General features: G+C 34.1%; 2 protein-coding genes across 2 annotated transcripts; one reads left to right on the top strand and one right to left on the bottom strand.

The window, feature by feature from the left end:
• Positions 1-2,966: 2,966 nt before the first annotated feature.
• Positions 2,967-18,811, bottom strand: LOC105834709. The gene is made up of 9 exons (XM_012677382.3): positions 17,525-18,811; positions 10,613-11,569; positions 9,700-9,987; positions 7,583-8,424; positions 6,771-6,938; positions 5,940-6,180; positions 5,462-5,588; positions 5,172-5,353; positions 2,967-3,601 (listed from the first exon to the last, which is right to left on the bottom strand). Exons 2-9 carry the CDS (start codon positions 11,444-11,446, stop codon positions 3,356-3,358), a joined length of 2,928 nt encoding a protein of 975 aa, XP_012532836.1. The 5' UTR covers positions 11,447-11,569; positions 17,525-18,811; the 3' UTR covers positions 2,967-3,355.
• Positions 18,345-21,998, top strand: LOC114254343. Its single transcript, XM_036284661.1, has 3 exons — positions 18,345-18,493; positions 19,040-19,195; positions 21,078-21,998. Exons 1-3 carry the CDS (start codon positions 18,345-18,347, stop codon positions 21,229-21,231), a joined length of 459 nt encoding a protein of 152 aa, XP_036140554.1. The 3' UTR covers positions 21,232-21,998.
• Positions 21,999-23,993: the final 1,995 nt, after the last annotated feature.

Below are 23,993 nucleotides of genomic sequence, written 5' to 3'. Positions count from 1 at the left end.
GTACAGCTTAAAACTTATTTATTTAGATTAACATTGCAATGTCACACATAAAGAAAAAAATAATAAATATACATCTTTAAATAGAATATTTTATAAAAGAATTATGATTTTTTATAGAAAAATATATAATTGTATATGATTTTATACGATTGTATGTACACACAATATTTTGTGTGTGTGTGTGTGTGTGTGTGTGTGTGTGTGTGTGTGTGTGTGTGTGTGTGTGTATGTGCTACAGTATAATAGTATAATAATGATACAATTATTATAAAGTTGTCTACAATTTCTAATTAATATGTTCGTCAGAACTATTATGATAATGCAGCGATAATTAAATTAAATTACAGATTACTTTGTATTAATTTGCAATACCTACGATTCCCCGTATTAATTCATTATACATGCGCGATGCAGATATAAGGAAAAAAAATCGTGTGATGGATTAAGATGAGAGATTGAGCAATCGTTATCTTTGTTAAAGTTAATAATTCATTATTCTAAAATGCTGAGAATAATAATGATGTTAATCTACTTTAGGCGAATTGCTATAGTGCCGAATTGATTACTGAAAGCAACAGGCACTAAAATTTTTGGATTAAATCATTATTCCTGTTTAATAAACAAAAATATGATATAATTATGCGGAAAAAAGACGCTGAACACTTTTTAAGACAAAATGTAACGCGTTCTCATATTCATTTTTAATAGGTAGAATACTTTTTGCAAGAATAAAGAAGTATCCTGCTTTTATTCTATTTTTGCTTCGGAGTCATCAAATTCTGTTGCTAATTTGATTTACTACTGCTGCTATATATTAATAAACAAGGACTCAACATGCATTTAGGATACGTCATACATCATTTGGATTCAGTGGAACAGGGGATTACAACATCACTTGCGGTACGGAAAAGACTAGGGAGTACCAGGCGACGCACACCAATTGTCATATGTATAAAAATGTATTTATATATATGCTAATGTAGCACACTTTTATCGAAGCTCAACAAAACTCACGCATGCATGTCACACTTTCGCACCGCTAACAGAATCATCACATCAAGTACACCGTGGTGGACTTTTGCGACGCTAGCTTTTTCCGAATCGTGGAATCATCAGGAGGTACACATTTATACACGCGACAAGAAGCTGACGCCACTCATTCCCTCTTATCCCGTAAACAATATTTATAACCGATTCTACGTTCCGCGTAACGATTTTGCAGCTTCGACTTAGCGCTTCGCATCCTTCCAGTCTGCGTTTCCAAGTAAAAATGGCAAATAACACGATACAAAGAAGAAAACTGAAGGAAACTTTATCAAGGTTTCTTTTTCATTGTTACCGGTGACGAATTATTAGGTGGGAAAACTGCGAGGAAACTCGTAGAATTGGTGTAAAATTTATGCTATACATACATACAACGTTCGATGACTAAAATTAATACGTATTTAAATGCTATTACATAAGACAGTATTGGTAAACGATATGTACATGTTAATCAAAGAAAGACACTGTAAAAGTTAAAATAATTCTGCTTTGCTAACGTAGCAATTTAATAAAACTTTCTAGTCGTCAACTCAGTTAGGTATTTGCTATATAATAGAACTATAAGTTTCAGTACTCCATTTTATATGTATAACGTAAAATTTACTGCACTATTGTATTATAATTTTACTCTTTTTTCAAGTAGTTAGTATAACTAATTACTTTTTTTAGAAAACGTCCAATGATTAAATTCTATAAATTATAGCACCGTATATTTGTTATGTAAATAATATGTAGCATTTGCAATATGTATTATATAAAAGAAAGCAGTAAAAACAAGTGTAACTAATATAAATATCATGAAATATTTATATTATAAAATAATTATGCTCCAATTATATAGCAGTTACAAATTATGTCGACTGGATTTGAGCAACATAGTTTTACGTTTTTATATACCCAAACCAAGAAAATGTAAACTGGTATTATTCAAGTAAATAAAAACAGAAAAGGAGAAAAAATAAAAAATTGTGAATTATATAAGTTTGAAATTTAACACAAATGATTTTACATTCTAGAAAGCACTTGGTCTAAGGAAGATTAGAAACATCTGCTTTTGTTAGCTAAGTAGATAAACATCACGAGAGTACTTGATTATGCAATTTAAGGTGGTCACAGGACCGCCGTAAGCGGATGTGCACTGTACGCGGGTGGCATCAAAGGACGCTAATTCAATATTAAATTTTTTAAATAATTTTATAATTTTTTTTCAAAATATTAAAAAATTTCGTTGTCCTGCTTTGTAACCTTGCCAATATTGTTAAATATGATCCGGACTATAAACATAGTACGCCAAATTCAAACTCACACGCGAATACTTGAGTACCTAACGGCGGCCTTGAATGATAATAGTATTTGCTGTCCTAACTGTATAAAATTAAATCAAAAACATTGAGATATATAACATTAATGTCTTTAAACATATTCTTATATTTAATGTTGAATGCGTTAGTTTGATTTTAGTCTCTTTTTATTAAAATTATATTACATCCCATACAGCACAATATCTTTCAGAAAGGTTTCTGAAACATATCTGACAGAAGATATCTTTCCGATATCTTTCAGAAAGCTTTCTGAAAGATGTGTGTTGTATGGGATATATATATGTATATATCACTAGATTGCAACTAGAGTAGTACATATTCTGAAAGTAAAAATAAAGAAATATCGTGTAATTTAAAATATATATATATATGTATATTTCTCACTTTTTTCGTTTAAAGAACATTGATACACTGAGAAAAGGATTTGACTAAATTTTTCAACTTGATTAAATTGCTTCAATATTTTAATCAAATATATAAATACTTAAATTAAAGTTGAAGTATTTTATATATTTAAATTAAATAGATAAATACTTCAACTGAAGAAAATCAAATTGATCAAGTTTAATCAAGTTAAAAAATTTAGTCAAATTAACAACATTTTTTTCTTCAGTGTAATCAGTCCTAAAAAAGGAAAACAATATCGGATCACATCTGCTGTTAAACGGATACTACGAATACAAAAATGCTCCAGCATAGTGAACGTAAAAATTACGCTTTTTCTTATTGATACGCAACTCGGGACTACAATAATTTCCTCGATAATTTCATGCGATTAACAATGCTGCACGTCTTTGGTGCTCCTTTCCGGTTTGAGTCACAGTCTTGAGGGTTTGTTTGCGATCAACGTCGCGAATCCTATCGCGGTAATTCACAAAATGGAGCGGAAAGTGCCAAGGAGTCCAAAGTGCGCGCTCCTAAATACTTCCGCAGAGATCAGTCTTAAGTAGAGCCCATCAAGCTCATTTCTGTGTCTTTGATAAATGTTATCACGCTTTTTTATAGAATATCCTTTTGATGGTTTCTTTCCTCTCCGGTGATACGAGCGCCAGCGGTGTCTTCCCTTGCCGATTTTGTATGTTCGTCTGACCTCCGGCTTGTATCAGGAGCCGGCAGACCTCCTTCTGCTTCTCCAAGTCCACAGTGTTCGACACTGCCGCGGCCATGTGCAGCGGCGTATTGTACATGTAGTTGGTTTCGTTTACGACGTTCGAAGTGGCCTTGCACAGCAACACCTGTGAAAACACGACGAAGATTTGAGCGTAATTTGCGTGAATGAAAGTCGACGTCGCCAAGTATACATTACTCCTTAGAATTTAATCCTGAGAATCTAATCCTGAGTGTCAAATGAATCCGCAGGATGTTAAATAGCATTAATAATCTATTTTTACTTGCAATTTTAAAAAAATTAAAAATTGTTTACGTTTATTAATTTTTTTTTTTTTTTCAAATATTGATGTCTTTTATTTCGATTCCTTTTGTAAATCAGTTTATTTGACAATTTTTTTTTCTAAATGCTAAAGTTACTCGTAAGTCTTGTTTATGTTCTTAATATATAGAATATTAATTGTGTCTACGACTTAGAAAAGTTGTGTCGATTAAAAGTCAAGTGTGGGAGAGAAAGAAATAACTTTTTATGTAAAATATTATTACGATTAAATTCTTTTTTTTTCAGACAAAATACAACAAATAGCAAGTCCAGCAGGTATTGATCAATCTTTTTCAAAGAAGAGACAATTGTTGTTTGTGTCATGTAACGTTCGGTAAAGAAAAAAAAAACTGTGTCAATGCACAAAACTGATTTTCTTATTAGCGCCTAATATAATACTTGTTTTGTCATCAAATTGATGACAACACTGTCGATGTTCATGTCAAAGGTTATCGCCTGAAAGTCTGGGTAAGTAAGAGTAAATGGATCAATTCTTTCTGTAACTTCTCGCTCTCTATAGTCATTTGTTGCTTGGTCAATCCTTCTACTGGTCTTATCCGCCATTCAGACACAAAAAGAGATATAAAATGAGTGATCATTTGAGCACAACATTATTATCGTGCTGCAACGTGTTTCAGAAGATGCGCATTTCTTTCTAACTTGAAGGTCTCCGACAAATTTAGAGCTCTCTTTTTGTTTTAAATAAAACTTTTTAAAAGCAAACAAGGCAAGTACAAAATTGTCTTTGCAAATTTCAAGTTTATCAATATTTAATAACATTGACATTTTAATAGTATATAAATTATAAAGTAATCGTGGCGCAATGAGTTGTGCGTCTAATCTCTATGTCGAAGATCCAGGTTCCAATCCGACCGATCAGAAACATTTGATTTTTATTTGATCGCTACCAACATTGAAATCGTAGTTCCGCATATCTGTGTAAAAGACTCACACCGCGGAAATAGGAATAAGAATTGAGAGGGATCACCATGTTTCTAACAAGACTGAGAACCGGAAGAAGTTTTAAATTGTTCTCATTGACACTCAATTGAAATTAATCGGAAAACACATCTGTTTACGCGTGTCAGAATTAATATAGAAAAATCTCTCGGTATTAAATACACAGGATTATTCGATGTTGTTTCTATATCCAATCATGTTTGCCGTTATTCTCGATTCATCTGTTATTATTTACAAGAGAATCACAAGGTTTCTCGCATACCGACATTCTTAATTCCACGAGGCGATACGTCGCAGAATATATGTATAAGTATCACTTTATCAGGAATCCAGTAAACCTGTTATTACAACATGATTAGCTTAACGATTTCACAATTGATGGCGCGGAGCGCCGGAAAATCCCTCAAGTGGATTACCTTCATGAGTGCAGGATCGCAACTCGACGAGGCTGCCATATGTAAGGCGGTGTCGCCGCACTTGCTCTCTTTGACCTTCATGCTCGCGCCGTTCTCCAAGAGAAGACGCGTCGTGGCCAAGGACTTGACGCCCCGCCCAATGGGATCATGCGACTCAACCGCGATGTGAAGAGCGGTTCTCCCTGAAACACGCACACATGTTTTCTTATTTCCCCTATTTTTCAGAGTCGAACCTCCGTTTCTTTCAGTTTCACGCTTCTTAATTGGCTATCATTCTTGTTTCAACTAACCGTCGTAATTGCACCTCGACAGGTCGAACACGGGATTTCCTTGCGCCGTCTTCAACGACAGAAGCTCCGCCAAGATCTCCCCGTGCGAATCGCCGCGTGCCGCGACCGAGTGTATCAACGTGTCACCCTGGAATGACGGAAACGACGATAGTATCAGAAAATTGTTCGTCAACGCGCGTAAAATTGTTTTTAATTACTCCCGTTCATTTTTTTTTTCTCAATGCGCTCGTCGTTCGTCGCGCAATTCATTGTTATGCGATTAATCGCTGGAAATGTACTTATTAATGAATAATTGTGCGCAATTACTTAGAAACGTGTGCCGTGAAAAGAGGAAATCTTTTTCTACGTAATCGTTCCATTTAAAAATGTGTTCTTTAATTTAATTAAAGCGTGATCGATTCGTCGCGTTAAAAGCGAATTGATAAATCATGCAAAAGCAACAACTTTTGCATAATAGGTTAATCACGAGGAAACTTACGCGCATGTGATACAATCTTTGATTGATGTCGATCCCTTTCTGCAGCATTGCGGCGGCCAGATATCCGGTGACATAGGGCATTTCCGGGCAGTTCATGGCCGCCAAGTACAAAGCGTCCTGGCTGCGATTATTAACCATTGATAGCGCGCCCGGCAGATTACCCAATCTCTCGACCAATGGCGCCAAGTAAGCCTTTTTCTTTGCTAATTCCTCTGGATTGCCCACCAGGCACATTAGCTCTCTATTACACGCGAACGTCATAATTTAGCACGCGATTAAGAAGAAAATTCACGCGAATAAAGATAACTTTTGGTCTTGTCTTCGTCCATTTTTCAAAAGTTAATTAGACACATGCCAGAAAAAAATGTGACAATATAACCAGAGTTTCGTAGTAACTAGTTAAAAAGTTTGAAAGTTAATAATAAAGTTAAAAAGTTAGTAACTTTTAATTTAATTTAATTAATTTTAAATGATTTAATTTTTAACTCTAACTAGTTATTTTTGAAACGTATAAACTTTAATTTATTAACTTTTTTCCTAAATTAAAAATTTTATCTAGAAGAAAGAGAAAAATTATAACATTTCATATAATTAATATTATAATTTAATATTATAACTCAAGAGTAAAATTAATTTTAATGTAACTTTAACTGAGTTAGTTTTTTATGTATGTAACTTTGAATTTAACTTTATAATCCATTAATTTTAATTTCATTCAGTTAAAAAAAAAAATATTAACTTTCCCAACCCTGGGTATAACGCATTTAATTGTATGCGCTTTCTTTTACGCGATATACATTTATGTATGTTAAAGGGAAACGCGTTACTTACGTGTCACCATCCTCATCCGCGGTCGCCAGTTCCTCTATGGACTTCTTCAGCAGATTACTCATGGCTCTTTCCACTTCCTTAGGATCCAATCCTTCCTTCAGCCTCTCGCTCGCTCTTACGGACGGCAAGTTTAGCGAAGGCCACGGTACTATGCCTCGTTTCGAGTTCCTGTCGCGGTAAATCGGATCGTTAACCACACTTCGTATCATACTTCTCGTGATGACATTATTTTAACATAAAAAAATCGACAAAATTCAAAATTTCGTGTCGCATCTTGATTTAAAACAACGATTCACGCGCGCAAATTAAAGTCATATTGTGGTAAACGAAACTTTTTAAACGATCATGCTCATCTGTGATAAACATAATATGTATGTGTATTTGGATTGCTGCTTTTAATTTTATACTTAGACTCGCATTTTCCAATTGCCCGAAGGCGCCGGAAACATAAATATGTCACTGAAAACTTGAACTGTTAATTTATCGCAATACTTATCACTGCAGTATCTGGCGTCAATGTCGATTGCATAACTTCGTGGAAATAAAGAACGTATATTATTTTTTCATTATGTTTGCGAGCAGCGCAAATAACAATTATACGAACACATATTAAAACATATCTAGAAGCATAAAGCGCAGTTACATCGTGTCTTCCTTTTTAAAAACATCGCTTCTCTCCAATTCCACGAAACCTCAAAACGATGATTCACATTCGGGAATCATCAAATTCTCTTTCAATACTCCGAAATCACTGTCACTTCCCAACATTCCGCTTTTACGTTCCCGCGATGTGATAATTTTATCAAACTTACCGCCGTGGGCCGCCGGATACGAATGACGACACCATCGTTGGTATCTGATAGTCGCCGGGTACAAATATCGACGACGGTTGGTCGTATCGCTTCTCTTCACCGACCGCATGGAACATCGTGTACTTCTCCCGCGGCGCGGGCAAGTTCTGCTCGGAGGTCTTCGCGGAGGTCTCGTTGGTCAGCCCGACGACGGTCTCGGAGTGAAGGGTGCTCGCGTCCTGCTGCGGCACAATTGACGCACTGACCTGACCGTTCTTCGCGCTCGGCTCGTAATACCTCGGCTCCATGTCTGTCGCGTGGCCGTTCGTCGCGTGACTCACGAACGCACATCCGCCAGTGTTTCCCTTGCTCGCGTAGACCGACACGAGACCGTCGTCAATAGGCAAGCCCGCGGCCTGGATAGGGTTCCCGTTCGGTATGCCCAAACAGCAGGTCTCCAGCTTCTCGCCCCGCATACCGTTCGCCGAACCCTCGCGCGACACGGGATTCAGGTCGCTCCCCAACGTTCGCACGGACGCCCATCCGTCGTTGTAGGCCGAGGAAAAGCAAGGGGCATCCGAGGCAATCTGCAGCTCCTTTAACGTTTTACCCTGCTTATCCTCCTCTATGATCTGCTCAACGAGCTGGAGTAACGCGCAGTCGATGGTGTCGGTGCTGTTGACGATCGTCCCCGAGGAATCGTAGACGGTCTTCCAGTCGGACAGGGATTCGCCAAGCTGTTCCTCGGTCTGATAATTCAGGGACGTTTGGTAATTCAACGGGCTGGACACGTCGCTGTAGGACTGGTTGGACGAGGACGAGGAGGACAACGCTTGCGGCACCCGATACGCCGTCGACGCGATCTGCGGAGGAAGGTTTCCGGTTAATTGAGCCACCTGCCGTGAATACGTTTCGTATCTATATTAGGTCACAGCGGAGCGAAGTGTGACAACCGATACATAAACTTATACAAGCTGTCAGAGCTTTTTGAATATTTTATGAGACTCGAACCGCGATAAAAGGTGGTTTTATCGATGGGACGATGTGGCGCATCGGTCAGAGCTAGTTTTAAGTATCTGAATCTTTCGTTATGGGTAGCATGTAAACTTTTTTTCTTTTTCTTAGCATCGCTTGTACGTGATAATAACTATAAACGACAAGAAGTACACACATATAACGTTCATTTGTTATAACAATAGCACAACAAGTAAATAATTGAATATTAGATTAATATGTGATTAATACAATTATGAAAAAAAGCCATTTCTAGATCAAAGCAAATCTTGGTGCTTACTAAAATTTCAATATCAATTATTAAATATATATTTTCAGTTCTATAAATAATTGCGTACTAATACATATTGTTGAACCTAAAACGCAATCACAGGCCGATGTTAGAAGTAATATCTTAAATTAAAAACCAATTTAATCACGATGCTACATATATTTTTAAAAAATCATTAAAAAATTATTGCAAAAAACATTTTCCAATCTAAATGCTTTGAATTATTAAAATTTTGTAGTATTGTTTTAAAATGCAATTTTGATATAACAATTCAATCTACTGATTTAAGCAGAATAAAAACACCACTTAACATAATTCTTTATTTAGTAAATTAAATTCTCATCAAAATTCTCTGTTTTAGCAGACAGTTAAAAATTTTTTCTATTTTTGAGTTATATCGTTGTTGTAAAATAAATTCTGACGTACTGGATACAATCAGTATCATCAAATAACTTAACCAAATTGATACAATGGACAAAAAAATTGTGTAAATAACATCGCAAGAGTGTAATCTATTCAACATATAAAAAAAGATATTGTCTACAAAAATGTGCAGTCACGGTTAACTCAGAGCAGCCTGGAGATAAATCAAATCAATGAGCTGATATCGTGACCTGCCCGCGGCAAAATAGACAAACTGCGCTGTATTTTGATTATTGCGGTTGTATTAATCTGCAATTCATCTCAATCTTTATGCGGGCGGCGTGCGTGATATCACACATTTTTCGCAAGACTTTTCGAGGCGCGAGCCTTCACAGCGGCTTGTTTTACATATTCCAGGCATGCGGGATTCGCCGAAGTGCTACTTATGCGCGCTCCTCTCATACATTTATGCAGATTATCGCGAGCTTACCTGCGGCGAACCGAGCGGGCTGCCGATGACGTTTACGTGCATCTGCGGCGACTCCAAGTTGGTAGCGGAGCCCGGTGACTGGGCGCGACTCGACGCCCGACTGTTCGACCTCGAAACGACGTAGTTGTAGCTGCTCGCCGGGGAATCGGACCAGGTTTTCGCGCTTGGTGAGGGAATCGAGTGACTGCCGGCGTCCGAGCGTACCGCGGGTTGAAAACCGCCACGCGACAGGATGTTCATCAAGGACTCCTCTCCCGGATCGTCGACGACTATGGAGGGAAGCGCGGTCTGAAATTAAAGATTAAATTCTTTCTTACGAAGCGGCAACTTTTTTCTTGCGCCGTATCGTTACCTCGGCACCGGTTAGTCTCGGTCATCGACACACTTTTACAACCTTTATCAACTGAGTACTCTCTAAATTTCCTAGAGTAAAACATTACTCTAAAAAAGTTCGATGTTTCACTCTAGGAAATTTAGAGAGTAATTATATGTATATTGCTAACGATCGTTACGCAGGGAAAAGGAAGAATCGCTAAAGGAAGAATCGTTGTAATTTTTATTCGACTTCCTTCGTATCTAATATGCAAGTATAACTAGAAGTCTCTCTTTCACGCGTGAGAATGAACCGTGGAAATTAAAATAACGTATTAATTGTTCCCCAACTATTTGGAATATGTAGTCCGGTGGATTTTTCAAATAGTGTTCTATGCAATGACGCTTTCGCCGTCATATTTATTATCGATATGTAAAAAGATTGTTAAATGCATTTTTATCTAAAACATAAACGTCTCTTTTCTTTCTTATATCCTCTTTGGAATTTTGTGTTAATTTATTTTAAGAAAGAATTTATTTTAACTCGACTCTTAACACGCGGTGTAATAAAAGATTCAAAAGATAATAAAATAAAATTTACATCGTTGGTAGGATCTCCTCCGCTACGGAAGATATTGTTGCCATTCTCTCCGGTCCAGTTAGGATCCATCGCCAGACCAATCCCTCCGATCGACACCTGGGTCGAATCCGACAGCTTGTCTAAGCAGGGATTCAATTTGTCGCTGTAATCCTTGTTCCTCAGGATCTGCTGGGCGGTCTTGTCATAATCCAATAGGTTCATCACGGGATAAGGGTGTCCCCGAAAGGGTTGGAAATCGGGCTTAATCGGTCCCCGTTGGATCAGATCGGAATCGTCGGAGTCCGCATGCTCCTGCCGTCCCGTCTGTTCGGCTTCCGAATCGTCGTCCTGAAAATTCCCGTCGTACGAAGAGTGGCATTGCTTCTTGTCATGAGGATCGTCGCGTATGTTGAACGGCAGGCAGCTTTCATTGTCATCAATCGTGACGTTATCCTCGTTGTTGTTTATGTCCTCGTTATCAGCATGACGGCCCGTTTGCAACTTGCAGCTATCCCGATACTCAATGTTGTCCACGTTTTCGTTGCTGCTGAGACGCGTGTTCTCGTTGGCATCTTCGTTATCTTTATCGTTGTCCCGCGTAAGCCGTAGATTATCGATTTTTTCGATTATGTCCTCGTATTTGGATAGTTTTTCGCGGAAGTCCTCGTCGAGATCGAAGCTTTTGTCCGCGTTCGCGCTTGAGCGACAGGACGTGTCTGGACTGCTAGACATGTCCTCGGACTCGGTTGATCCGTAATCCTCCTCCAAAGAGTTCAACAAGCAATCTGGAATCGAGACGCGTTGCAGCGTCCACTTTTCGATTCGGATTGGCGCAATTCGACTGGAATTGGCCATGGTGCTGCCTGAGTTTATCTTAGCTTTTTATGTAATATAAATGACTGTCCAAAGAGAAGTAATAAAATGCGGTTTCATGCGTCCCCTTAATCTGACAATGAGAAACTTCTTCCTAACGTGAGTCTGTAAAATAGATAATAGTAAAAGTAAATTCTACGGATTTTAAGAATAATTTGTTGAGACAGTTTCATATCCATAAAAATGTAAAATTTTCAATAGTTATCATTAATCTTTAAAAAATATACATACTATAACCATTATATGAAACCTATTTTGTATGACAAAGTGTCTTTCATTATTTAAAGCTATTTAGATTTAATTTTTATTATTATTATTTGAGCATAAATATCATAAAATTAATCCAATTATATTTTCATTATGGAAGCATTCATGATTTAATTGTGAAAATTAATTTATATTGTATTTATATTGTAGAATGTACCTAATGTGTACATTTAAATTTACGTTACTCATAATTAACAAGAAAATATATTTTAAAGTAAAAACTTTAAAAAATTTTTCAAAACATACTTCTTATTAGCACTAGTTTACAGTCTAGATTATTTTGAATTGGACAAGGTATTCCTATAGACTTTTAAATGTTAAAAACGATACCGTGAACAAAATTTTATCGTTTAGTGTCTAAAATAACATAACGTTAAGTGTCTAAAATAACTGAAGTAATGTGTAAAAACTTCTTTACGATATTTGAAACTTTTTGGGTAAAAAATTATTTTGAAATTCTCATTAGAAATAAACGTACATTATATCGCCAATAATTTTTTTTTTAATTTTGATATATTATTTTTTAAAACTGTTATGAAAGATTTGAATACCACATTGTGCTAATTGAAAGATAGGAAATTTTACGTCTTTGATGATAAAGATAAATTACACTGTGTATATGTATTGATATCCTGCAAATGATGAGTGTATATGACTTCATCGTTAAAAGTGGAAAATTTGTTATCTTAGCAAAATTGTATATTTAAATCCTTTTTATAAATAATCATGTCTGAAAGCCATGACTTACACATCTTTTAGAAAAATTCAGAAAAATTTTTTTAGATATCCATAAAAGACCTCTATATTTTTTAGATGACTTGGCAGCATTATTTTCAGCTTTTAAAAAACCTATAAAAAAAACTATCGAAAATAGTTTCAAAGATATTTTTTGTGTAAATTAGAAAGTAATAAATCTGTTTCTCATAAGCGCTTTATGAGAGAATTTTTTCCTGTTTAATGATTCATAGTATTAATTGTTTCAATCATTACCGGAAAGTATCTACCGATTAAGTGTATTATCATTAGCTAAGTTGCTTTCTGCTTTTCATTATTATACGCGTTGATATCTACTATAATGTATATTATTGCTGACAGTTTTATCTCTCATTAGTGTTGTGCATTAACATATACATTGTACATTGTTCGACAGAAAATACACGTATACGTTATTCTTGCATAAACTTTCCCTTTAGAATCCAAGAAACAAATCAAGAAGTCTTTTTACTTCTATTAATAATAATGGTTGCTGATAAAAGTGTGGAAAACTTTGCGAAACATCATGAAAAACGAGTATTCGATGAACAAGTATTGAAGTAAAGGTCGTTAAAAACTTCATGATAACCCATGTTCCCGAGACAATAAAAATGATATCGTCATTTAACAATCAATTTCTATGACACGGCTCATAACGCTCATTACATGAAATAAAGTCCTAATTAATTGTAAAATGTATAGAGAAAAAGGTGATATTATATGACTCTTCATTTACATTTCATATAATACAACTTTGTTAATCATGAGTTTTTAATTAAAAACTCAATATTTCTCTTCACCAATATGTTGTTCAACTATTTTGCATAATGGATCGACAAAAAACAAGTGTGGTAATTTAGTCCTTCCACTAAAATAAATTAAAAATTAGTTTTGTTTAAAAAGTACAGTGTTTTATTATAAAATTATATATTTAATTAAAATAAAGAGAAAATATTGCAAAATATATGTATGGATATATCTAATCAATATATAAACTGTAGTATGAAAAATCTATAGTACAAGTAAACTATAGATTAGCAGTACTACTATTAATTTATCAAATAACTATTTCAAACTTCGAAGAAAAAATATGTTAGATCGAGAGGTCAATATGTTTAGGGAGTTACATTAGCAAAATTCAATACTATTATTTAACTTTGTATAGTTTAAAATATGTATAGCCAAATAAAATATTAAATAATAAAAAATATCAAAGTGAACATATATTCGTGTGACAATATAAGTTTTAACAGATTAAAAAAATATGCGTAGTAATTTAATACTAATTATCTTTAGAAAGAAAAAATGTCAAAAAACTGATAAAAAATGATTAACTGATAGATAATACATATATTAGTATATTGAAACAATTTTACCAATTATTGATAAAATAGAATAATCATTAAAACTAATTAAACATCAACTAAAGAGTATTAACCAGTAATTGACTATCGTATACAGTCACTCATTATCAAATTGAATGTCAACTGAGGAACATTACCAGTTATTGATTCTTGTATTCAGATACTGATAAAATATTACAAATTAATGACGCTTTAACATCGTCATTTGCTAATGAAACTAATTAGTTTTTTTTAAAGATTATATATATCTAGAAAAGTTATAATGCTCAAAAGTAAAAACGCCTTATAACAAATGTCGGCTGTTGGCATATTAAAGCCATTGCAAGCTGTTAAACAAATGATTCTCTATAAGTACTCACTGTAATTTCTCACCTAATAATTAGATATTAAGAGTGGCTATCTTCTCTTTTAATGTAGAAGATCATTACCAAAAGTCAATGTATCACTTTGTATTTGGATTGTATTTCTTAAACAAAAATTAAAAATTAATGAAAATATAAATACAAACTAGAAAATGCTTTTTGATGACAAAAGTTTTTATAATATCATATTTGCAATAATTAAGTTTTTGTAAGATGTGTAAAAATGAGAGTCTGACAAAATAAGAATTTGTTTTTTAATAGAATTATGATATATTAAAATAATGTCCATGACTGTACTATAAATGTACGAATTATATAATTATTTTACTTTTTTTAATTGTCTAAACAGATCATGTTTGTATCAATATTAATAAAGTGCAATGCTTAGTTTTCGAGAAATAAGGGAGAAATAATAGGACAAAGGTATAAGATAGAATAAAAGACTTATACGTATAAAAATTTATTATATTGTGACATATTTTTATTAAAAATCTCATATCTTTAATTCATTATAAAAATTTCGCAATTGCATTACAAAATTGTTAATATGAAATTATATTAGTGTTAATAAAGAAATGTAAAAATAATCTGAAGACTAAATCATTTTATGTAACGTTTTTAACAACAAACAACAATAAAACATGTTTAATTCTAATTTTTGTAAAACTGTAGAATTTGTAAAAATAAATTTTTACGTTTTAAAATCTACTTAAATTAAGCTTTTAAAAAATAGAATCTAAATGTGTTGGCTAAAAACATTTTGAAACATTAATTAATTATATAAGATTATGATGTTGTATGTCTTAATATAATGAATTAGAAACGGTAGGGCGTGACTCCCTCTCAGGCGTGACAACGCCTCAACATATAATTGAATAGATAAATAATCCTTTATCATTATGAGATCTCGCTTTAATAGTTTTTTCTAATGGAATCGTATATCATAATTCTCAAAAATATATAATGTTAAAACTAATAAGTAATAATAGTGTAATATATAATAAGAAAGTAGAATATTGCATATACTTCTGTAATAATAGTAATCAAAAATATTATCTCCAAAGAATTCAACTAAATTAAATAAACAATGATACTAGACTAACTTAATTGATTCTATTCGTTCAATGAATTTCATAAGAATTAACGGAAATTAAATAGTTTACTAATCGTATCAGTCAAAGAAAACAATTCGGAGAACTTGCACATAAAATCGAAGTATCGGAAGACTTTTTAACGATACCCACTATCTTCAGCCAAGCATTATAGGATTAGTTCATAAATTATCATAAGTAGATCTTTGAAAATAACTACTTTCTTGTTAAATCTCATTTACACTAATCACATCTTTTAGTTTATTCATTACATTCACTCGTTAAATTTATGTATGCTTGATTTTAAATTTGCTGCGAAATCTTTGATAAAGTTTACGACCAAGCCGATCGTTCAAACATTTGATTAACAAATTTTCTCAATAAAGTTTAACTCCCCGCCGAATGGAAAAATCTGATTATAAAACTGAGTCAAAAGCAAGCAATGATAGCTATATTCAAGTAAGTCTTCAACAAAATAAAGTAGTTGGCATTGTAATTTCATTGCAAAGGAGTGCAAATTCATATTTTTTAAAAAGTCTTAGCGACTTTTAGATTTTAGATGGAAATAAAAAGATTAAATTCTCTGATAGAAATTTTATATATCCTACAATCGTAAAATTCTTTATCCAAACATCTCAATTTTTCTTAGAGCCGTTTTCTTGGAAGTTCTAAATTATCTCAAGAGCTCTAACATTGCAAATAAAATTCTGATTAAAATAAAAAGAACTTTTTATTTAAAAAATCTGACTATAAAATAAAATATATTCTTTGTATATTTATAAAGTTTTTTACTCGCAAAGGGAATATATTAATAAAATAAAGTAGTCAACATAAAATAAGTAATGTAATAAAATATTAGAGAATTACGTATACCCTATATCTCAATGAGGAGCTTGTAATTCAAGACATGTGATATCACATTTTCTCAATTTAATATTTCTCAACTTTTGCCCTCGAAGATTCGAACATTCTAAACGAATGTGCGATCATTGGAGGGCATAAGAAACGGACATCCAGTTTAAAAGCAATTAAGAAAATTGATACGGTTCCGGGTAATCGTGTTAATTCAATATGCCGGGATGAGTGCTCCGCTTGCGGACACGCGACCGTGCGTAAGCAGCTCGCACGCATTCGTACCCAACAGATGCACACCGTGTACGATCGCGTAATAATGACATTTCCGCTACAAAAATAAAGTGTTTATCGCGGAAGAATAATAATGCCAACCTTAAATCATATATGCACATATATGTGAATATATATTTCTTCTTAATAACATCTTTCGGACAACAATACGGTGAATGATGAAGTGTTTTCTAAGAATTAACTTCAAAGACGTAAATAGATAAGAAAATCATTCTCTGCTATCTTTAGCCTTTAAAGAGCTATGTTGTAGACAGATACTTCAAACCGTAAATTAGATGTAAATTACACATATTTGTGTAATTGTCTGTCTAAAAAGAATTAAATTAATTTTCATTAATTTTAAAATATCAAAAGATTGACAGACAATTAGTTAAACAAAAGATAATTAATTAAATTGTTCTTTAGCAATTTATATGTAGCAGGATGTTTTTAAAAAAGACAATTAATTAAACAAAAGACAATTAATTAAATTGTTCTTTAGCAATTTACATATAGTAAGATGTTTTTAAAAAAGATTAAATAAAAAAAGATTATATATATGACAATAATTATATTTATCGATATATTTTATACACATGTATTAGTATTGATACTATTGCACAATATTATCTCACACACATGTATGTATGTAAAACGTAACAGTTGTCTTTAACAATACTTTAAAAGAAAAAAATTTTGTCAAATTCTTAAATTTTATATCCGTATAAAAATGCTCAACTAAAAAATTATTTCTGTTTAACAGTTATTCCATATTTTCTACAAAGATCAAATTCCTTTTTTATTTTTTTATTTGTTCGTATTAAAATTCGTATTAAAGTTCGTATTTCGTATTTATTGGCGTTAAAATTTATACATTTATAGATATAGTGAGAATTTAAAAGCAAATTGAATAATTTATATAAGCATAGAAACTTGATTAACTCTAATCTCGGTTCATAATTTACTTTTCATCTTTCTAAGAATTAAAATGAGTTAAGCCGGGATTGTGAAGTTAATCTATCGCTATAGAGACGGATATAAATTGCGTGTGAATACAATCTCTCCTCGCATGGCGTAATATGATGGATAATTAATTACCCTTTCTTTCGTGCAATGCTGTATCGTTGACCTCTCAATCGCGATGCGCCGTTTTCACGAAGTCGTCCCGCCCGTAGACACTCGCTCTCGAATTCAGCGTGCAGTCGAACCGCGTCACAGAGAAAAGCCGCATTTCACATTGTAGCCTTCACTCGCGAAGGTGCCCCGAAAGCGCGAAATTGTCCGCCACGGCGCCGCACGGCCGCTTCTGCGCCGATCTCGAACCAATCGCGACGATCTTATCGGCACGCGATACCCGATGCTTCACATTTCGTTTCCATATCACCTCCGTTTCCCCGTCCCGCGCGTCCCTTCCGACCTTGTCGTTCTCCGCCGTTCAGATTCCTTTTATTTTTCCGCTGCCGATCTCATCTGCGATCGTACATCGTACATTTCCGCGTTGCGTCGCGGCCAATAGGAATTTCTCTCGGGAAAACTAGGCGAATGCTTTACCCTCTTGAGCAGGTACAAGCGTTAGTAATCTCAATAATTTCGAAAGACGTAATATATCTTCAGTCCGATCCGAGAGCACAAGCGCGCATGTTACTTCAATTCAGTTTTCTCTCTCTCGGCAACGATTGTGAGAATGGATCGTTTGTAAAGCGATAATAATAAGCGACTATAGTCTCTACCAAGATCACGGCGAGGGAAAGAGCAGAAGGAAAAAAGAGAAAGAGAGAGTGACTCGTTTGCGATTCTGCGAATGATCCAGTCTCTCACTCTCATACACACACACACATACGCACGCACGCACGCACGTACGCACGCACCAACGTGGCCGAAACACACCCGCGTGCCCCGATCCGAAGTCAGTCAGATCATGCGTGTCGCTATACGTCGCCGACGACCTTCGGCGCTTCGTCGCCGCGCGGCTCCAATATCGAGCGAATACTCGCGGGATCCTTATCTGCGGCTGCGACTTTTGTCGGACCGACAGCAGCAGCAGCAGCAGCAGCAGCAACAGCAGCGGTAGCAGCAGTAGCAACGACAGCGGTATAGCTTCGCGGTTTCTTCCTTTTTTTTTTTCTTTCTTCTTCTTTCTTCGCTCAACCCGTGTCAACACCGAGCGAGAGGAAACCGAACCGCCGCCGCTCTCCTGGGATTTCCACGCCCGCTCTAATCTCTCCGCCGTTTATTTTAATCGCCCTTGCGTATTTCCCGCGTCGTCGCGCAATCTCACTCTCGCGCGGTTTTTTACGCGGATTCGCGCCGAGGAACAACGGCGGACTGTCCTCCCCTGCGCGCGCGCTGCTCCGTCGCGTGCGGGCGCAGGTCGCGCGGCGCGACGACTCCGGATGATGATGATGATGATGATGAGGTCCGGAGACACGGATCCTCCAAAGACGTGCGCCCGGTCCCGAGCGTTACGCGTGCACGACTGCGCGGCTCGGGCGGGCGCGGGCGCGTGCCGACGACCCGACGCAACGCAACGCGACGCAACGCAACTCGACGACGCGTCGCGACGCGACGCTCGTTGCCCCGCGCTGTCATCGCTCTTGCGCGCTCTCCACCCAGTAGCGTAGCTACGTGCGATCGTAGTACAGAGTACAGGTGCGCGCACCCCGAGGTGCACGAGAGTTGTATTTTTTCGAGAGTTGAGAACGCTGCCGTATTTCGAGATGTCACAGTAAAACTATACGTTTGGACGGCTGTACTCGTATCAAAAGTCGTGTAAGTGAGATAAACCGTTATCGTGCCTAAATTTCACCTTCATTATCAAGTATCTTCTGCCGTTATGTAATTTTGTTGAATGTGATACGCGGCTTCTTTCCTCTTTAATGTAAGATTGCCCTAAATTTTTCAAATGTGTCGATCAAATTCAAAGAAATTTACATTTCTCATTATTACTGTACTATACTTATTGCTACGCAAGCATTTTCTTCCTTTTTTCATTATTATGTTAAACTATTGATAAACTCAATTTCAAGATTGCCTTTTATATATATAAATAATACGTTTGGAGTACATTTCTTTATACAGATCAACAAAATATAATATTATATTGTTGAATATGCAATATAATTCTTAGAGAAATTTAATACTGGTAATATTAAATTTAATTGTATATTATGTAGTGCACTAATTATTATTGCTATTAATCTAAAAATAAATTATTAATTATTACTCTAATAAATACTATATATCAATACTATACCAGTATTTAATTTCTGTAAGGGAATAATCACAATTATTAAAATAAATGGCTATTATCTAACATATAAATTCTTTTCGTAACATATAAAAACATTTCCGAAAAATCTTAATGATTTCTATGAAGTAACGTCTCTCTCTCTCGCGAAGTCATCATCTGTAATGGAAATAGTCTATTACTATTGAAGGACAAAATTAATAGTCACTAATGATCACAATTATAAATACAGCACTATAAATTCGTGAGACTTCACAGAATGAATTAGTTAGTATCGATACATTAATATTAGTTGATATATCAATGAGATATAAAAGTAAGTTAAATACTTGATGCAATTCAATATTGCATCTTAAAAATATAATCATTCAGAAATCTACAACATTAAGATAGAGATATTTGGTAGACATCTACTTTTCTAAAGTATATCGTCTCATGGCGTTATAATAGATTTTTTGCCTAATGTTTACTGCATAACTAATCAGAGTCATTATGTACGTTTTTCGTTATGCAAAACTCATTTCCATAGGTCCCATGAATTGCAAAAAAGTTTAGTGATACCTACACACACACACACACACACACACACACACACACACACACACACACACACACACACACACACACACACACACACACACACACACACACACACACACACACACACACACACACACACACACACACACACACACACACGACAGGGTCAATCACATCTTTATATCCCTTATAAGAAACTGTAACATTGGACAATATTAAATTAACCAGTAATTAATATTATACTTATTTTAATTATTAAAAATAACGTTATTAGTATTTTTAATGTATTAAAAGTAATGTTAGTTATTGTTAGTAGCTCAAAATGGATAGTAATGACTGACTAATTTAATAAATTTTTCAGTATTACATTTTTATAAAAGATTCGTTTAGATTTCAATGGAAATAATAAAGGTCGATTTATTGATACACGAATTTATAACATACTTCATATAGAAATAAAACAGTACCTTTAAACTGAATTAGAAAAAATATCAGTGATTAAAACAATGATAACATTTTATTGAGTATTTTATTGATCTTCAGTACAAATACTTTTTGCATTTTTATATATTTCATTGATTTACTAATTAATACCAACATCAACTAATTTTTGTGTAAAACTTTATTAATTTACAGTACTATATTTATAAACGTGATCATAAATCACTATTTTTTGTTCTTTGGTGATACTGTTTCTATTTTAAAAAGTATATGATATATATGGAGGTCGGTTGACAATCGAAAAGCTCAAATGTTTTAAGAAGTTCTTAAAATCTAAAAAAAAATAACTACTGATATTTGACGGCTTGGAGAATTCAACAAAGGACAATAAAATAAAAATTCTATTATTGTATTACATTATAGATCTCCATCATCGCGCCTTGCGTCACTACGGTCATGGATCAGGTCCACCATTGATGCGCATGCGTTGTCGATGATGTCACCGTCATTCGTATTGCGTTCTCCACGTTTGTCTGTGTATATTCCATTGTATTTCTCATTGACGCAGGACCGCTAAACATACATATTCCCTCGGGGCGTACTATGTATCGTAGTAACGTGCATTAATTTCAATGCATATTATGTCTGTGCTTATCTCCGGTTTCTGCCGGTTTTTATGTTTATTTTTAACTTTATGCGTTGGATTTCTGCGTAGTCAACAAGATGTATTTGCTTTCTATTTTAACGATCTCACACTGCTTGCGCATAACATTCACGAATTGTTTATGATATTTTACATCTTCCATAAGGATTTGCTTCCTTTGTTTGATAACTTTGTATTCGTAAAATTCCATTCGCAGATGTTCAAATTCAGAACAGCACAACAAAAAATACATGCTAAATTAAAATAATATTAAACAAAATCTTATTTGCAAAGATAAATAGTAGTCGACACTGCATGAATTACATTACAGTGTGCACGCGTCGAAATCGCTAAAAGATATCAATGATATCAAGATTTTTACATATACGCGCGCACGCGTACACACATGTACACATACAAATATTTACAGATAATATATTCACACAGATATAAGTAAAAAGTGTCAAGAGACACGTACGCACAATAAAGTTTACATATATATATATATATATATATAATGTTTATATATAAAAAATACGTATATTTTATAAATATAGTATTAATCAAAAGGCTTATTATTGTGGTCTTATAAAATATAACAGAAGTAATAAATGAAAAAAAGAATTGCTTGCAACAAGAAGAATCTGTGATAAGTTAAACTTCGGTTGTACATTAATAAATAAAAACGGCTAACCACTTGACATACTTGTAACATTAATTAAATATGGACGTTAATTAATCAAATGTATAATGAATAATTAATTCAACATTAGAAAAAGATGACAAACGTTTGCAATTAATGTTTTTCGTTTTTACGGATAATAGAAGAACGAATTACGAGGAAAATATTGCAAGAGATTAATTTCTTTTTTATCGATAAAGAACCGAGCAAGATGTCATATTAATGATAATTATATTTTTAATGCATGAAGTTTTTCTCAAACATTTGTGTCATTATCTTCTTCTAACTTCATTCACATCGTTTTACACGATCGTAGATTTAGGAATTTGGTTTTGTTGCTCGCGAACAGAGTCAGTCTTATCCGTCTTTCCAGATTGGCGGACGATAACGCTTATCTTTCGATTGCGCTCTCATTTAGAAGGTACATTGACCAACATTTCGTTCGAGAATTGGAACTGAGCGTAATGCATCTGCTCTATAATAAATATAACGAAAAGTTCGCTAAGCGTACGCGATGAAACGGAGGGGGATTTTCTGACTCATCGAGACGGTTTATTTCTGTTGACGTTCTCTGTTCACTGACAATCATACTATACCACATTGTCTAGTCTAAATCTATTTTTATTATTAATTTTATTTGCGTTCTTTTTTTCGTAAATTTGTTAAACGCCAGCCACAGTTTGTTTGCAGAATTGTTTGCAAAATCTGTTCCGGTCGTGTCGTAAAGTTAACGCAATCGTCTTCTCTTCCTCTTTCATCTCGTGCTTCCTCCGCGTCTCGCACTGATCTCATCATCGCGGAACCACTTCCGTGGAAGGCCGACCGGTCCGATTTGCGTACGAAGATCCAGTCGACTGCGATGTCCACAAGCTAAATTAGTCACGTTTCTCTTGCTTGGCTGGCCAGTGATTGTTATCAACAGTAAATAAACGTAAATAGATAGCTTAGAGAAATTACCAATGTCATGGACTGTGTGATAACGAATAGTAGTTTGGTTGGAATAACAACATTTATAAGATAACGATTTGTATCGATACATATGTTAATTATATTGAGTAAACTATTAGAAGAATAATTATATGGAACCTTCGCAATCACAACCAATATAGATTGATATTAAAAATGTGATAAAATTATATAATTAAAAACTGATAAGTACGTGATAAATGATAAAACTATTTCTCTGTCTATTGGACAGAGAAATATTATAGATATAATCGTTAAAGTCTTTTAATATTGATCTAAAACGTTTTAAACATTAGTGAGACCTATTTAAAGGCTATTTTTAGCTTATTTTTAAGTAAGTTTTGTTTCAACGAACATATGGAAGTAATTAATAATTTTTGTATACATAGAATTTAGCGATTGAGATTAAAGTTTCCGTAAATTAAATTTTAGAAAGATAAAACAAATAGATCGGATCAATTTTTTAAATTAATTTTAATTAATTTTAATTGGATTTTATTTTAACACAATTCTAATCTCATTAATTGATTAACTATAAAAATGAATAGAAAAAAACAAAAATATTATGAATATTGTCTTCTTTATTTTTTCCACTAAAGTAAAATATTTTAATTTTTAAATTAAAATTAAATTTTGAAATTGAAAAGAATATGTTTAGTGGTTTCAAAATTATTTTGTACACATTTTTATAGAAATGCTATCAATTAATGTGATAATCGCATACGTTTAAGCTTACTTAGACAAGTTGTGGATATCGAGTTAAAAAAAGCAAATAAAAGATTTTTTCCGTTTATTATATTTTGTCTTGCGTATTATATTGTGGGAATATGACTCGCTCTGATATTTGCGAGCTTACCACGTATGTTACGATTAAATGATATTTCAGAAAAACCGCAGAAGGAAGTTATATCCGGCTATAATTAATACAATTCATTTATCAGAAATTATTGGATATTACGCATTGGGCATAGAGAAATTTACGAAGTATGAGCAACAAAGATCAAAAAGTGTTTAGTGGGGGAAGGAGCCGAACTTAAAATTATTCGTA

This window comes from Monomorium pharaonis, chromosome 3 (genome assembly GCF_013373865.1).
Source record: "Monomorium pharaonis isolate MP-MQ-018 chromosome 3, ASM1337386v2, whole genome shotgun sequence".
NCBI lineage: Eukaryota > Metazoa > Arthropoda > Insecta > Hymenoptera > Formicidae > Monomorium > Monomorium pharaonis.
Note: the sequence above shows the minus strand (reverse complement) of the source record. Positions and strands in the feature narration are given on the sequence as shown.